Source organism: Oncorhynchus keta, chromosome 37, assembly GCF_023373465.1.
Source record: "Oncorhynchus keta strain PuntledgeMale-10-30-2019 chromosome 37, Oket_V2, whole genome shotgun sequence".
Lineage (NCBI taxonomy): Eukaryota > Metazoa > Chordata > Actinopteri > Salmoniformes > Salmonidae > Oncorhynchus > Oncorhynchus keta.
In genome coordinates, this window is record NC_068457.1 from 3,644,207 (window position 1) to 3,662,899 (window position 18,693).

The window sequence follows — 18,693 nt, forward strand, 5'->3', positions numbered from 1 at the left end:
TAAGGGATTTTAACATCATAACGAATCATGCAAAAACATGTATAGTTGACAGGAATGTTAATGTAGAGACAAACGATAATATATATTTTTATCATAAAGTTAATTTACGAAAATCGCAATTTAGCAAGCTAGCTGACAAGCTAATATTAACCAGCTAGCTGGGCTATTTTTATGGGTGTTGTGACATGAGTATGAAATTGTCATTCTGGTTGTTTTAGGGACTCCCGAAACAACCAGCAAACCAGGCGGTTGTTTTGTGAAACAGTGGATCTAATAGAATCTACCTAGCTGAAGAATTTACTGCAAATTGAATGTACAATTTTTAAGCTTGCCTTGCTGATAGATGAAATAACGTAGCAATCTATGTTCTTGCTTATTGTGCAGTGGATGATTAAAATCCCTGTATGCCTATGGATGTGTAGCTAGCTATCTAGCCGATCTGTGTATGGACCCAAACGTTTGGTAAACAAATTAGTTCAGAACCTAGATATGAACCTCAGTTATCATAGCCAGTTGTATCAACTTCAAAACAGCCTGAATGACATTAATGAAGCTTATGGATTGATTAGAATATAATATCATGTTGTGCCAAGGATGCAACTCGTGTAGTTATTACCATGCATGAGATCCCCACATTGTCGCCTGTACATTTAATATATTCACTGATCATGTACTCTACCTTGGCAAATAAAAGTGCAGTTTAGGTATGAATGTCTGAGATTATTTTTCAGTCATATCCAATAACAGGAGCATCAAATTCCAGTCTTTGAATGACGCTGTGTCTGCATGTCTGTATTACAATTATACACTTCAACAGTGTTTACCAATCTATGTAGCCAGTTCAGATGCAGGAGGGCTTCACCGACACAGCTGATATAACCTAGAGGATTTAGGGAGAAGGGGAGAGAGGGATGAAGTGAAGGAGAGAGACTGTTATTGAGAAAATAAGGTAGTTAAAGCGACAGTGTTCAACAGGCATCTGTGTGTGGCCTCACCTGGTGTCCACACCACACTAAGTGGCAGCAGAGTACTTTATGCTGAAGAACATGAACGGACACACAAGGACAAACAATATAGGGTAGTTATAGAAATAATGAAGTGTCTTACCTTTCTCCACGGTTGGCCCTCTTGCCTGTTCTTTGAAGGTGGAAGGAGCCACAGTTATACACCTGAACCTGCTTACTGCACAACACAATCCATCAATCAGATTGATACATGAGTGTGTAGGTGTGGGTTATAGTGTGTCTAATTGTTTTTGCACAGACATCACACCCTTACCTAAACAGCACCTTCACATGAGAATTAGAAATCAAAGGGAGATAAACTGTGAATTGAATAACTGCAGTTGTTATAACTATGCAAATGGAAGAATACTCTAATTGCGATGTGAATGGCTCTTAAAAGAGCCTATGGTTGTGCATAGTGTAGTCTATGGTGTTGCCAGGGAACAGAACCCTCTTTGAAGAAGCAGGAGGTGAAGATCTCCTGCACACGGATTGTCTCTCTTGCTGCATTGTTGGACCCCATCCTTCAAACATCCTGCAGAGCAGCAGACTTCTCCTCTGGCACACCGCGGCGAGCTGCAGATCCCCTCCTGGTCCTCGAGTCCATACTCATGAAGTTACGCAGGACACAGATAACCTTCACACACCTGAACAAAAATGTGCCTCTTTGAGTCCCCAGGACTGAGAACCACGGCTCTTCATTGGGACCTCTTCCTATGTAGACTGGCTTTCATAGCGCTCTTTATCTGAGGACAGAAAACCTCACAAGAAACACACTTCATTATTGCCAAATTACACCACACTGAATATTATGTTACTTTTATCTCCGTCCTCACTTCTAGGGACACGAACTCCACAAAAGTACCTGCCCTATCAAGAATAGCTTCCTCTCTCACTGACAGTTGGGGCTGCTATCCCTCCATGGCTGTTAGCAAGCTACCTACAAATGCATTTGGAGTTTGTTTGTAACAGTGCTAAATAGATAGCTAGCTAATATGAAGTTAGGTAGCTGGTGATATTTAATTCACTGAGCTATCTATCTATACAGAATGTGAAGTTGTCTAGATAGCTCATTTAGCAGCTCATTTGAGTTAGCCTGCACTGTAGGTAGTTTGCTAATAATAGTTTTTATTTTTACATTTTCAAAATCTATTTACTTACTTGCTTGAATAGGTTCTCCCAGCCATGTGGACAATTGAACACAGGGCAGCAAAGTTTGTCACCAGATCGTTTTAGAGGATATTACTATTGAACTATGTACCCATTTAATAACCAGACCTTCATACAAACTTGCTCTTGACGGAGTCACAACGGGCGGCCTAAGCGGCATCTAGTCCATCTGCTGACTGGACACAGTTGAGGAAAATGTACATTTTATTTTCAGATAGGGTAGGAAGCATGAGTTTTTACTCACCAGTGTAACAACACTGTGTGGTTAAAGACTTTGTAACTGAGCTGTAGTAACGATCTGGTTACCCACAAGTACAAACATTTTTTTTTTTTTGTTAAAATGTACAAAATTTAAATTACAAATTTATATTTTAAATGTTTTCTTTACTCAAGTAATGACAATTGAGTACTTTTTCCGATCCCTTGCGTCATCCAGCCATTCCTCTGGGTAACCCCGCTGTCTAAAACGCTCATCCAGACATTCCTCTGGGTAACCCCGCTGTCTGAAACACTCATCCAGACATTCCTCTGGGTAACCCCACTGTCTGAAACACTCATCCAGCCATTCCTTTGGGTAACTCCGCTGTCTGAAACACTCATCCAACCGTTGCTCTGGGTAACCCCGCTGTCTGAAACACTCATCCAGCCGTTCCTCTGGGTAACTCCGCTGTCTGAAACACTCATCCAACCGTTGCTCTGGGTAACCCCGCTGTCTGAAACACTCATTCAGACAGAAGGCTTGTTTGTCATAGTCACTCTGTGTACTACAAATCCTGTGTATGCGACTTTATTGGCTGATGGGGAGGATCTTTTTTAGGGGTGGAAGCTGTCTCCGCGTAACAGGGAATTCCTGTCCGTCTGCTTCCTGTATAGATCTGTGCTAAAGCCACACCCCTCCCTCTTAATCAAAATGTCCAGATAACTTGTTTCATGCGTATCAAAGGTGAGGGTGAATTTCAGATGTTCACTGCTTGTATAGATGAAGGAGTGGAATCGATGAAGTTCCTCTGCTGTCCCCTGGAATAGAAGGAACACGTCATCAATGAAGCCTTTTTCAGAGCGTGATGAGGTGCTAGAATGTATTGTTAGGGCTGACAATCACATTCTTCTCTAACAACCCCACATACAGATTGACATTATTAGATGCTATATTTTAAACTACAATGACCATAATGCACTGGCTGTCTACTTGTCTTGTCTGTTTATTCTGTTTATTTTACACCTGCTATGTCAAAGAGACAGAAGAATGCATGATGGTCAATGCAATCTGGAGTCCTTGGGACATCCCTACCCTAAATCCTAACCTTAACCCCTACCTTAAACATTTTAAATGTTAACTTCAATGGGCTAGGGACGTCACAAAATTGTTTCTCTACCTGAAAATACATTAATGAACTACTAAAATAGTGAATTTGTCAGACAGCAGCTCTACACTTTATTGACTGACTGATCCATTCATCCTTCCATCCCTTCTCAGCCTTCCTCTCCTCTGAAGAACCAGTGATGGTGGAGCTCAGTCAGAGAGCTGTTGAGGGACTGGTTATGAAGAACACTTCTACAGCCAGAGAGGTGAGAGGTCACACATGGTTTAGATGGTAAATATTTATGTCCCCTTTTTTATTATTATTTATTTAACCAGGTAGGCCATTTGATAACAAGTTCTCATTTAGTTCTCAGTGCGACACAAACAACAACACAGAGTTACACGTAAACAAACGTACAGTCAATAACACCAAATTATTATTAAAAAATCTATGTAGTGTGTGCAAATGTAGAAGAGTAGGGAGGTATGGCAATAAATAGCCCCTAGAGGCGAACATAATTACAATTTAGCATTTAATACTATTTTTTTTAAATTTTATTTCACCTTTATTTAACCAGGTAGGCTAGTTGAGAACAAGTTCTCATTTGCAACTGCGACCTGGCCAAGATAAAGCATAGCAGTGTGAACAGACAACACAGAGTTACACATGGAGTAAACAATTAACAAGTCAATAACACAGTAGAAAAAAAGGGGAGTCTATATACAATGTGTGCAAAAGGCAAGAGGAGGTAGGTGAATAATTACAATTTTGCAGATTAACACGAGTGATAAATGATCAGATGGTCATGTACAGGTAGAGATATTGGTGTGCAAAAGAGCAGAAAAGTAAATAAATAAAAACAGTGTGGGGATGAGGTAGGTGAAAATGGGTGGGCTATTTACCAATAGACTATGTACAGCTGCAGCGATCGGTTAGCTGCTCAGATAGCAGATGTTTGAAGTTGGTGAGGGAGATAAAAGTCTCCAACTTCAGCGATTTTTGCAATTCGTTCCAGTCACAGGCAGCAGAGTACTGGAACGAAAGGCGGCCAAATGAGGTGTTGTCTTTAGGGATGATCAGTGAGATACACCTGCTGGAGCGCATGCTACGGATGGGTGTTGCCATCGTGACCAGTGAACTAAGATAAGGCGGAGCTTTACCAAGCATGGACTTGTAGATGACCTGGAGCCAGTGGGTCTGGCGATGAATATGTAGCGAGGGCCAGCCGACTAGAGCATACAAGTCGCAGTGGTGGGTGGTATAAGGTGCTTTAGTGACAAAACGGATGGCACTGTGATAAACTGCATCCAGTTTGCTGAGTAGAGTGTTGGAAGCAATTTTGTAGATGACATCGCCGAAGTCGAGGATCGGTAGGATAGTCAGTTTTACTAGGGTAAGCTTGGCGGCGTGAGTGAAGGAGGCTTTGTTGCGGACTAGAAAGCCAACTCTTGATTTGATTTTCGATTGGAGATGTTTGATATGAGTCTGGAAGGAGAGTTTACAGTCTAGCCAGACACCTAGGTACTTATAGATGTCCACATATTCAAGGTCGGAACCATCCAGGGTGGTGATGCTAGTCGGCCATGCGGGTGCAGGCAGCGATCGGTTGAAAAGCATGCATTTGGTTTTACTAGCGTTTAAGAGCAGTTGGAGGTCACGGAAGGAGTGTTGTATGGCATTGAAGCTCGTTTGGAGGTTAGATAGCACAGTGTCCAATGACGGGCCGAAAGTATATAGAATGGTGTCGTCTGCGTAGAGGTGGATCAGGGAATCGCCCGCAGCAAGAGCAACATCATTGATATATACAGAGAAAAGAGTCGGCCCGAGAATTGAACCCTGTGGCACCCCCATAGAGACTGCCAGAGGACCGGACAGCATGCCCTTCGATTTGACACACTGAACTCTGTCTGCAAAGTAATTGGTGAACCAGGCAAGGCAGTCATCCGAAAAACCGAGGCTACTGAGTCTGATATAAGAATATGGTGATTGACAGAGTCGAAAGCCTTGGCAAGGTCGATGAAGACGGCTGCACAGTACTGTCTTTTATCGATGGCGGTTATGATATCGTTTAGTACCTTGAGTGTGGCTGAGGTGCACCCGTGACCGGCTCGGAAACCAGATTGCACAGCGGAGAAGGTACGGTGGGATTCGAGATGGTCAGTGACCTGTTTGTTGACATGGCTTTCGAAGACCTTAGATAGGCAGGGCAGGATGGATATAGGTCTGTAACAGTTTGGGTCCAGGGTGTCTCCCCCCTTGAAGAGGGGGATGACTGCGGCAGCTTTCCAATCCTTGGGGATCTCAGACGATATGAAAGAGAGGTTGAACAGGCTGGTAATAGGGGTAGCGACAATGGCGGCGAATAGTTTCAGAAATAGAGGGTCCAGATTGTCAAGCCCAGCTGATTTATACGGGTCCAGGTTTTGCAGCTCTTTCAGAACATCTGCTATCTGGATTTGGGTAAAGGAGAACCTGGAGAGGCTTGGGCGAGGAGCTGCGGGGGGTGGAGCTGTTGGCCGAGGTTGGAGTAGCCAGGCGGAAGGCATGGCCAGCCGTTGAGAAATGCTTATTGAAGTTTTCGATAATCATGGATTTATCGGTGGTGACCGTGTTACCTAGCCTCAGTGCAGTGGGCAGCTGGGAGGAGGTGCTCTTGTTCTCCATGGACTTCACAGTGTCCCAGGACTTGTGCCTGAAGAAGCTGGCCTTAGCTTTCCTGACTGACTGCGTGTATTGGTTCCTGACTTCCCTGAACAGTTGCATATCGCGGGGACTATTCGATGCTATTGCAGTCCGCCACAGGATGTTTTTGTGCTGGTCGAGGGCAGTCAGGTCTGGAGTGAACCAAGGGCTGTATCTGTTCTTAGTTCTGCATTTTTTGAACGGAGCATGCTTATCTAAAATGGTGAGGAAGTTACTTTTAAAGAATGACCAGGCATCCTCAACTGACGGGATGAGGTCAATGTCCTTCCAGGATACCCGGGCGAGGTCGATTAGAAAGGCCTGCTCACAGAAGTGTTTTAGGGAGCGTTTGACAGTGATGATGGGTGGTCGTTTGACTGCGGCTCCGTAGCGGATACAGGCAATGAGGCAGTGATCGCTGAGATCCTGGTTGAAGACAGCGGAGGTGTATTTGGAGGGCCAGTTGGTCAGGATGACGTCTATGAGGGTGCCCTTGCTTACAGAGTTGGGGTTGTACCTGGTGGGTTCCTTGATGATTTGTGTGAGATTGAGGGCATCTAGCTTAGATTGTAGGACTGTCGGGGTGTTAAGCATATCCCAGTTTAGGTCACCTAAAAGAACAAACTCTGAAGCTAGATGGGGGGCGATCAATTCACAAATGGTGTCCAGGGCACAGCTGGGAGCTGAGGGGGGTCGGTAGCAGGCGGCAACAGTGAGAGACTTATTTCTGGAGAGAGTGATTTTCAAAATTAGTAGTTCGAACTGTTTGGGTATGGACCTGGAAAGTATGACATTACTTTGCAGGCTATCTCTGCAGTATAAGAGCGTCTGCTAAATGACTGCTAAATGACTTAAATGTAAATGTAAATGTAGACTGCAACTCCTCCCCCTTTAGCAGTTCTATCTTGACGGAAGATGTTATAGTTGGGTATGGAAATCTCTGAATTTTTGGTGGCCTTCCTGAGCCAGGATTCAGACACGGCAAGGACATCAGGGTTAGCAGAGTGTGCTAAAGCAGTGAGTAAAACAAACTTAGGGAGGAGGCTTCTGATGTTGACATGCATGAAACCAAGGCTTTTTCGATCACAGAAGTCAACAAATGAGGGTGCCTGGGGACATGCAGGGCCTGGGTTTACCTCCACATCACCCGCGGAACAGAGACGGAGTAGTATGATGGTGCGGCTAAAGGCTTTCAAAACTGGTCGCCTAGAGCGTTGGGGACAGAGAATAAGAGGAGCAGGTTTCTGGGCATGGTAGAATATATTCAGGGCATAATGCGCAGACAGGGGTATGGTGGGGTGCGGGTACAGCGGAGGTAAGCCCAGGCACTGGGTGATGATGAGAGAGGTTGTATCTCTGGACATGCTGGTTGTAATGGGTGAGGTCACCGCATGTGTGGGAGGTGGGACAAAGGAGGTATCAGGGGTATAAAGAGTGGAACTAGGGGCTCCATTGTGAACTAAAACAATGATAACTAACCTGAGCAACAGTATACAAGGCATATTGACATTTGAGAGATACATACAGCGAGGCATACAGTAATCACAGGTGTTGAATTGGGAAAGCTAGCTAAAACAGTAGGTGAGACAACAACAGCTAATCAGCTAGCACAACAACAGCAGGTAAAATGGCGTTGACTAGGCAACGGGGCCGACAGATAAACAAACAAGCAGAATGGAGTACCGTGATTAATGGACAGTCCAGCGTGCATCAGCTATGGAGCCAAGTGGCTATGTGGCTATGGAGCCACGAGAGTGATAGATGTGCAGATGATGACGTGCAAGTAGAGATATTGGGGTGCATAAGAGCAAGAAGGTAAGTAATACTATGGGGATGAGGTAGTCGGGTGTGCTATTTACAGATTGGTTGTGTACAGGTACAGGGGTTCATCACGTAAGTAAAAGGGAATATGTTCCATCATCTACTTTAATTTACATAAGTGCAAATTGTCCACTGATATGGGTGTAATTTCTCACCCCTTTTTGCTGTATGAAATTGGATTTCCCCTCAGGCACACACATTTGTTCTTTGATAAAATGAAGGTAATTTGTGTCAAATGTACTTTTCCCTACTCCCCCCATGTCCTTACATTGCCTATGGAACTAGTGAATGTAACGCGCCAATGTAAACTCAGATTTTCTTTACATAAATATGAACTTTATCAAACAAAACATACATGTATTGTGTAACATGAAGTCCTATGAGTGTCATTTGATGAAGATCATCAAAGGTTAGTGATAAATTGTATCTGTATTTGTGCTTTTTGTGACTTCCCTCTTTGGCTGGAAAAAATGCTGTTTTTATTGTGGTTTGGTGGTGACCTAACATAAATGTTTGTGGTGCTTTAGCTGAAAAGCATATTTGAAATCGGACACTGTGGTGAGATTAACAACAAGACTACCTTTGAAACGGTATAAGATACGTGTATGTTTGAGGAATTTTAATTTGGAAATTTCTGTTGTTTTGAATTTGGCGCCCTGCACTTTCACTGGCTGTTGTCATATCATCCCGTTAACTGGATTGCAGCCCAAACAGGTTTTAATTAAGATGTGTTTGGGAAACCGGGCCCAGATATCCAGTTTCCTCCTCTTCATTTTTCTCCTCTTCTTCTTCCTCCTTTTTGGGGTAACGCAGTTGAGTAAACATATATTTTATTTTCAGACGAGTTAAATTGTAGGACGCATGAGTTTTTACTCACCAGTGTAACAACAGCATTGCCTTAAAGTCCCATATGATGTATTGTTACACCATGTAGGAGCAGTATAGACCTAGTCTGTTCATTATATACATCTACATGATGTATTGTACCACAATGTAGGAGCAGTATAGACCTAGTCTGTTCATTATATACATCTACATGATGTATTGTTACACCATGTTGGAGCAGTATAGACCTACAGTAGCTAGCTACTTATTTAATAATATAATAATAATAATATATGCCATTTAGCAGACGCTTTTATCCAAAGCGACTTACAGTCATGTGTGCATACATTCTACGTATGGGTGGTCCCGGGAATCGAACCCACTACCCTGGCGTTACAAGCGCCATGCTCTACCAACTGAGCTACAGAAGGACCATTTATATTTAGTATGACTTAATGAAACTGCCTTAAATGTGCCGTAGTAAACCTTTTTTATTTGCACTAATCAATCAACACATTCAGGTCTTTATATGTGTCAATATAATCATATTATTGAATTAAATCCATTTAAAATCATCTTTGTCTGAAAATAAAATATGATCCTCAATTGCGCTACTCTTTTTTCAAATGAGCAGAGCTGTGGGAGACCACCTCAAGCCCCTGGTAGAGCCGGGGGTGGTGTTTACCACTCCACCACACCTTCAACAGGCTGGAAAAGTGATACTGTTTTTCATACTAAGATGGACCAAGAGTCTGTTGATTGTTCATTGGATTAATTTGTTCAAATCAAGCTTTATTTATACAGCACATTTCAGACAGGATACAACATAATGGAAAAAAAAATAATAAAAAACTATGAAAATAAATATTTAGTACACAAACATGAGGATAAAAAATAGAAGACTGACAAATGAACAACTAATGAGGGAATGCAATTTATTAAAATATTAATTGGATGCAATATCCAACCCCCAAATATAAGGGGTTCTGAAAGACACTCACAGTGTCCACTGAAAGTTGACTAGTAACAACAACTGAGACCTAAAAGACAACCACCATGAGACTCACTAAATCTGCCCAAGAGGCAAACAGAACCTGGACCAGCTCAGGTGAAACAGCTTCCCACTAATGAGCTGGACAAGCCAGGACAGGTGTAACACATACTGGCTAACGAGGTGACACCAATCAGTGCACCGAAGACACATTTCATTTGATTGCATTCAAATGAATGACTCGGTATCCCCCTTTCCTGCACTCTAACGTCTAACCTCAACATATAAACGGAAAAACCAAAGCCTGTAACCCCTTCCCCTGTAAGACAACCAATATATCCTATATTTTTGTTGGACACGTTTGCTCACCAACAACAAAAAACAACTTCCATTTCTCATTATAATCAACTACAACGCTTCACCTTCTACAATATAAACATAGTGTCAACTGGCTGTCAACAATTAAAAACAAGAAAAAACACGTATTTCTAAATAATATACAATCATATAATTTTTTATCCTTTTTCTTTCCATAGAATCCTAAAACTCACTAGCTTCTAGCCCAAACTAAACTCAATTCTAATTGTATTAGTCACATGCGCCGGATACAACACTGGAACTCGTATTTACGAGCCCCTAACCAACAGTGCAGTTTCCAAAAAATACAGAAAAGAATAAGAGATAAAACTCATCTCCAACACGGAAAAGCGTGTCAAAATAAATTGTGATCCAAGATAACACACTGGTTAAATGCACAACACAAATATTTTTGACTGCCAACCCTTGAGACAATCAGAAACCAAGTTGTCCTTACCACGGACATGTCTGATTTCAAGAGGAAACTCCTGCGATATCCGTAGTAACTTCCCACCTCACTGTGTAGCTTCTCTCTCTTTTCAGGGTTCACTCAATAGGCATGTTGTTGGATTGGGGTCCAGTCCCCAATGTTCGTCTAGTAGATTTGGGTTGGCACATCTGAGAATTAACCCTGACATTACGAAAGCAAGGTAACAATGTCAATATAATTGTACCCAAACATTGTCAGTTGGTTGCATAAATAATTATGACTAAATGTTACATGAATTGTAAATATGAAATATCAAAACCAAATGTACACCCCTTTGTTAATATGTAGTGGCAATAATAATAAAACATGCTTCTTCAGTAGTGGAATAAAGACAATTAGCACTTGAATGTTGTCAATAAATACTGGAGTGATGTAAGCTTGTTAATAAAATTGATTATAAACCAATGTATTATACTGCGTCCATGTGTATAGGCTGCATGTACTTTGAAATGAAGTTGCTTTCAAGTCATTGAAAAACAACGACCCGAAAATACATATTTTCAACTACCATCGAAAGAATATTGGACTTCGAGCATAGTCTTCTTTTCAATTACATTTTGCTAGGTGGGATATTTAATTGATATCATGAAACAATTCCTTCATGTATGTATTTTCTGATGTTTGATCAGATGTCTTTTATCAGAGAATTTCTTGTCACATTGATCACAGCTATAAAGTTTCTCCCCTGTATGTGTTCTCTGGTGTATAGTCAGATAGCTAGATGTACCAAAACTCTTCCCACATTGACCACAGCTATAAGGTTTCTCTCCTGTGTGTCTTCTCTGGTGCACTGTCAGATGGCCAGATTGACCAAAACTCTTCCCACATTGACCACAGCTATAAGGTTTCTCTCCTGTGTGTCTTCTCTGGTGCACTGTCAGATGGCCAGATTGACCAAAACTCTTCCCACATTGACCACAGCTATAAGGTTTCTCTCCTGTGTGGGTTCTATGGTGTACAATTAGATGGCTAGATGTACCAAAACTCTTCCCACATTGATCACAGGTAAAAGCTTTCTCTCCTGTGTGTGTTCTCTGGTGTACAATTAGATGGCTAGATGTAGTACAACTCTTCCCACATTGATAACAGATATAAGGTTTCTCTCCTGTGTGTATTCTCTGGTGCACTATCAGGCTGTCTGGTTGAGTAAAACTCTTCCCACATTGACTACAGCTATAAGGTTTCTCTCCTGTGTGTACTCTCTGGTGCACTGTCAAGGCGTTTGATGCAGTAAATTTCTTCCCACATTCATCACAGCCATAAGGTTTCTCTCCTGTGTGTGTTCTCTGGTGTACAATTAGATGGCTTGATGTTGTAAAACTCTTCCCACATTGATAACAGCTGTAAGGTTTCTCTCCTGTGTGTATTCTCTGGTGCACTATCAGGCTGTCTGGTTGAGTAAATCTCTTTCCACATTGATCACAGCCATAAGATTTCTCTCCTGTGTGTGTTCTCTGGTGTGATTTCAGGATGCGTGACTCAGTAAAACTCTTCCCACATTGATCACAGACATAAGATTTCTCTACTGTGTGTGTTCTCTGGTGTATTTTAAGGTCTACTGAAGAGGTGACTCTTTTCCCACAGTCAGAGCTGCAGTGAGATGTCTCTCCATTGTGTACACACTGGTGTATTTTAAGTTCTGATGTCGATTTGCAGTAAGATTTCTTCCCTGTGGGTCTCTGCTGGTGTTTTTTGAGGAGTCCTGATCTGGATAGACTTTTCTCTGCCTCGTCAGCATCATGTTGTTGTTGAGGATCCCCAGAAGATACACGATAGTCACCGCTCTCTCCTATGTGAATGACAAAGTGAGATGGTTAAAGGCCCACAACAGCAGAAATCCATTGTTTATTTGAGGTACAAGGTGATGCCCAGAGCATACCAATGAAGTTGTACAACAATTGACATCTGTTCAATTTGACAATTAAGACAGTCAAGTTAGCGAGTCATATTTCGTCTTGTTTTCACATTAGTGGTGACTATAAATAAATTACTAAAGTTGTTGAAATCCTAAGCAATTTGCCAGACAACTTTTGGTCCCAATAAAGGCCGATTTCTGTGTTTGCTAAAATTGCGCCACGAGGTCAATGCGCACACAATTTGATTACAGAAAGTCCTCACTGCTAATGAGGATGTAGTATATCTGCCTGGGGGGAAAAAATGGTGAGTGAAGATTTGAATTTTTCACTGTATTCTGAATATTACAGCCCACCATCAGTGCAAAATCAGGAGTGCTAGTGAAGGAAACTCTAATTAAGCTCTGTGTCTATTCACTAATTCACCACCGTGGGGAAAAACTCAGGGGTGTTCTCATAGGCTGACAGCAACAATAGCCTCCATTTACAGGTTGCTTATGAGGGCACTTCACATTACTTTTGGATTATAATTGTAAGGCTCGCTTGAATCTACTGCTTAATATGTTTGTGTTATTGTCGCAAATCAACTGCTTTATACTTTAAAAAAACACTTCAACCAGTAAAATGCTCTTTGGCTAGCTTTACTATCAGCCTGACAATTAGGGTTTGTACACTAGGTGTTGAACAAACAGTAACATAGTGGAGGTCGACCGATTATGATTTTTCAACGCCAATACCGATTATTGGAGGACCAGAAAAGGCCGATACCAATTAAATCAGACGATTTTATATATATATATATATTTGTACTAATGACAATTATAACAATACTGAATGAACACTTTTATTTTAACTTAATAGAACACATCAATAAAAGAAATGTAGTCTTAAATAAATAATGAAACATGTTCCATTTGTTTTAAATCATGCAAAAACAGTGTTGGAGAAGAAAGTAAAAGTGCAATATGAGCCATGTAAAAATGCTAAGGTTTAAGTTCCTTGCTCAGAACATGAGAACATATGAAAGCTGGTGGTTCTTTGTAACATGAGTCTTTAATATTCCCAGGTAAGAAGTTTTAGGTTGGAGTTATTATAGGACTATTTCTCTCTATACTATTTGTATTTCATATACCTTTGGCTATTGGATGTTCTTATAGGCACTATAGTATTGCCAGCCTAATATTGGGAGTTGATAGTCTTGAAGTCATAAACAGAGCTGTGCATCAAGCATTGCGAAGAGCTGCTGACAAACGCAGGAAAGTGCTGTTTGAATGAATGCTTATGAGCCTGCTTACGAGCCTGCTGCCTACTACCACTCAGTCAGACTGCTCTATCAAATATCAAATCATAGACTTAATTATAATATAATAAACACAGAAATACGAGCCTTAGGTCATATTCAATTTAATATTGCTCTTTACCGACCCAGGAAGGGGCGGGGCTAAACAGATGTGTTGTACCTCGTATCCCTCCTTCAGGGAACAGTAATTATAGTCAAAGTTACGCTCAAATTATAGTCAAAGTTGGCTTTCAGTCGGTCAACTTGAGGTAACATACTATGGGGAAATAAAATCATTCCCCAGCCGACCCAAACGGACACTAAATGAAACGGCACATGGCAGACCACCCAGACCTGACCTGAGTCAGTTATGTAAACGTATTCATTATCTTTTGTTTGAAACACTCCTGTCAATGAGTTGAGTAAGGACGCACGACTGAAGTAGGACTAATCTACCTGGCCTGCACACAAATGTAGGCCTATAAATGAGCCCATTTGGTGAGGTCTGATAGTATTTCTGATTGTCTTAACGCACCACCACTAATGAGTTGTGGAGCTTCTCAAAGCACATTTTTTTCACCTCAAAACAGCAAGTAAACAAAGTCTAATCAAAATCAATTGCAAATGAGAATAACTCCTCAAAGTATTTGAAAAATATTTCCAGCTCTCGCCCTTTCGATAACCACCCGGCATAAAAGGGAAAAACGTAATGCGCCGATCCAGTGGAAATGTCATAAAATACCTGATTACTTCTTATCCCTTTCACAAATAGCCTACAGCTGTGTCGGTGGATAACTCACAGGCAGGGGAAACTGAGGGCCCAGAATATTTTACACAATGTTTCAAGTTCATTATTGACAGACCATGTGATTTATAGGAAATGTATTTGCAATGTTTTTATCTGTTGGCTTTATGTAGGCTATTTTTTACATAGTTGGCAATGGCAATAAAAGTTACTTTTAGATTTGTACCATTTTCCTTTAGCTGGAATGTAGTTTAATCACAGACAATGATTTTGAGATACTATTCTAAATTAAATGAAACTGTTCCAGTAAAATGAACATATGAAAATCATATCTGGCACCAGATCAGTAGAAATGGTAAGATAAATTTGCACTCCAAATGCAGGTTGCTTGTGTAGCCTATTACCAGCAACATCAGAATTTATGAAGGACAGCAGGAGGTGGAGGATCGGGAAGAGTTTGTTTCTTCTTCTGGTTAGGCTATATTGATGTAATGGCATGAAAAAAAATACTGAATATTATACAATGACTTATCAACAGCTCTAATAATTTGACCCCCACAGGAAATCTACACTGGCAATTCTAGAATATACTATATAGCCTAGAAACCTGGTTAAACTATCATTATGACATAATGGATGAATTCTAGAATATACTATATAGCCTCAATCTGGTTAAACTACACTGCTCAAAAAAATAAAGGGAACACTTAAACAACACAGTCACTCCAAGTCAATCACACGTCTGTGAAATCAAACTATCCACTTAGGAAGCAACACTGATTGACAATAAATTTCACATGCTGTTGTGCAAATGGAATAGACAACAGGTGGAAATGATATGCAATTAGCAAGACACCCCCAATAAAGGAGTGGTTCTGCAGGTGGTGACCACAGACCACTTCTCAGTTCCTGGATGATGTTTTGGTCACTTTTGAATGCTGGCGGTGCTTTTACTCTAGCGGTAGCATGAGACGGAGTCTACAACCCACACAAGTGGCTCAGGTGGTGCAGCTCATCCAGGATGACACATCAATGCGAGCTGTGGCAAGAAGGTTTGCTGTGTCCGTCAGCGTAGTGTCCAGAGCATGGAGGTGCTACCAGGAGACAGGCCAGTACATCAGGAGACGTGGAGGAGGCCGTAGGAGGGCAACAACCCAGCAGCAGGACTGCTACCTCCGCCTTTGTGCAAGGAGCAGGAGGAGCACTGCCAGAGCCCTGCAAAATGACCTCCAGCAGGCCACAAATGTACATATGTCTGCTCAAACGGTCAGAAACAGACTCCATGAGGGTGGTATGAGGGCCCAACGTCCACAGGTGGGGGTTGTGAGAACACCAAGATTGCCAGAGAACACCAAGATTGGCAAATTCGCCACTGGCGCCCTGTGCTCTTCACAGATGAAAGCAGGTTCACACTGAGGACATGTGACAGACATGACAGTCTGGAGACACCGTGGAGAACGTTGCTGCCTGCAACATCCTCCAGCATTGGCGGTGGGTCAGTCATGGTGTGGCATTTCTTTGGGGGGCCACACAGCCCTCCATGTGCTCGCCAGAGGTAGCCTGGCTGACATTAGGTACCGAGATGAGATCCTCAGACCCCTTGTGAGACCATATGCTGGTGCGGTTGGCCCTGGGTTCCTCCTAATGCAAGACAATACTAGACCTCATGTGGCTGGAGTGTGTCAGTAGTTCCTGCAAGAGGAAGGCATTGATGCTATGGACTGGCCCGCTCGTTCCCCAGACCTGAATCCAATTGAGCACATCTGGGACATCATGTCTCGCTCCATCCACCAACACCACAGACTGTCCAGAAGTTGGCGGATGCTTTAGTCCAGGTCTGGGAGGAGATACCTCAGGAGACCATCCACCACCTCATCAGGAGCATGCCCAGGCGTTGTAGGGAGGTCATACAGGCACGTGGAGGCCACACACACTACTGAGCCTCATTTTTACTTGTTTTAAGGACATTACATCAAAGTTGGATCAGCATGTAGTGTGGTTTTCCACTTTAATTTTGAGTGTAACTCCAAATCCAGACCTCCATGGGTTGATAAATTTGATTTCCATTGCTAATAGTGTGTGATTTTGTTGTCAGCACATTCAAATAAAAAAATATTTAATAAGAATATTTCATTCATTCAAATCTAGGATGTGTTATTTTAGTGTTCCCTTTATTTTTTGGAGCAGTGTATAATTTTGACCTCATGGATGGCCAGTCCTTGTATTCACAGTGTAGTGAATTCAGGGAGTAGCCCTGAGCTGAACTCAAACCTGGGTCCAGCGACTGTCAAGCCAACACCTTTTAACTGTTACGCCAAGATGTCTAAACTTCTGGATGAGGTCGCTAGGTTTTGGGTTACGGTTGATACAATAGCTTTCTCTGTGAATTTGAGAGTGGTTACATTTCTCCAGCCCCGATCCCTCAGCTGTTTACCAAACCAAGTCTCAAGGCAGCCATTTTGTTGCGGTTTAAGAAAAACACATCAATCAACCAACCAATCTTCAGTTCAAACACTGTTTTGGTAATAAGATGATGGGGTTGGAGAAATGTAACTATTTTCAAATTCCTAGACAGACCTATGGATGCAAGGACTGAACATCCATGATATCAACATTATAGTTTTAACCATGTTGAGGCTACATAGTGTTGGTTTACATTGTTACTAAACATTGGAGTAAAAAAAAAAGCTTATTCTGGGTTCTGATGGGGTACAACAGTTAAACTAAGCTCATGAGGCATGTGTTATATCCTTCAAGAATCAATGTCTAGAAATAAATCATAAAAAATGTAAACATTGATGTAGCAATTTTAACACCACACAACAGTTCAACAGCTGCAGAGTTTGTGCTTCTGTTTTTAAGACAGTACTTACTAGTGTTAATCAGGGCCCGTTCGTCGTAAGAACCATTGAATGTCTTAATATGCGTTTGGGAAACCGGGCTCAGATATCCAGTTTCCTCTTCCTCCTTTTTCGATGTGACAGTCATCTCCCCTTCCTTCTTCACTCCAAAAACGGAATCCTCCTCTTCTTTTACTGTAACATCCTCCTCTTTCACTCTGACCGCGTCTTCCTCTTCTTTCACTGAAACGTCTTTCTCTTCTTCTTTCACTGTAACAGCCTCACCCTCTACTTGTTTTTGTATTGTAACATCCACCTCTTCCTCCTCCTCTTTGACAAGAGCTTCTTTCTCCGTCCAGCAGACCTCCTCTTCTTTATCAGGAGGAGAGTAGCTTAGTGAACTCATGGTCGGGGATGTTAGCTAGCTAGCATTAGCGACTAGCTTACTTCTAAGCTAACTTAACAAACCAGCTAGCTGACAAACAACGTAAATATATAATTAAATGGGCCAACAAGTACATACGACAGAAGTGTGTTTAATACACAGCGACTAATATACACCAAAACAGTGTAAAGAACGTGAATGTTGTAGCTATGTTTGCTAGAAAGCTACCGAGGTGTCTGACTAGCTGTTGTTGAAGGAGCGTCCCGTCCACTAGAATATACGTCACACTGGCAGCGTCGCCTGAACCTAAAAGACGCACATCGCCTTCTGCTGACTGGAGTGGGCAATGCAGTTGAGGAACCAAACGTTTTATTTTTCATTTATTTCATAAAAGTTTAATATTATATTAAGTCGTTCAAAGAGAAGCATGTGTTGATTGATTCGTTTTTAATGAGTGAGAAAATAAAAAACAAACTTTACACCCACTACACATTTACTTTGAACCATACTTCTGACATGGATCATTTTGAACCCAGAGGCATATTTTTTAAATTTTATTTTACCTTTATTTTAATAGGCAAGTCAGTTAAGAACAAATCCCTATTTTCAATGACGGCCTAGGAACAGTGGGTTAACTGCCTGTTCAGGGGCAATAAATCTAAATCATGGTTTAGTATTTCTGGATCAAAATGGACTTTTAACAAATTCAAATCCTTTGGAGTCATCTGGCCACTCTACCACAAAGGCCTGATTGGTAGAGTGCTGCAGAGATGGTTGTCCTTCTGGAAAGTTCTCCCATCCATTCGTGAAAATCTATTTTTACACTGGGAGCAGAAAATGCTTTTCTCCTCTGTGTATTCTCTCCTGCATTTTCAGGTTAGTTAACATGGTAGAACTCTTATCACACTGGGAACATTGGATAGGCTTTTCTCCTGTGTGTGTCCTCT

The 18,693-nt window shown here is 41.7% G+C and overlaps 2 protein-coding genes across 2 annotated transcripts in view; both read right to left on the reverse strand.

Annotated features, from left to right (window-relative positions):
• LOC118370066 (gastrula zinc finger protein XlCGF17.1-like) overlaps window positions 1-18,693 on the reverse strand; it is a 246,728-nt gene that overhangs the window by 150,256 nt on the left and 77,779 nt on the right. The window lies entirely within an intron of this gene.
• LOC127916582 (zinc finger protein ZFP2-like) lies at window positions 9,500-18,004 on the reverse strand. Its single transcript, XM_052498867.1, has 2 exons — window positions 17,395-18,004; window positions 9,500-12,433 (listed from the first exon to the last, which is right to left on the reverse strand). The coding sequence occupies exons 1-2, from the start codon at window positions 17,765-17,767 to the stop codon at window positions 11,244-11,246; spliced, it is 1,563 nt and encodes a 520-aa protein (XP_052354827.1). The 5' UTR covers window positions 17,768-18,004; the 3' UTR covers window positions 9,500-11,243.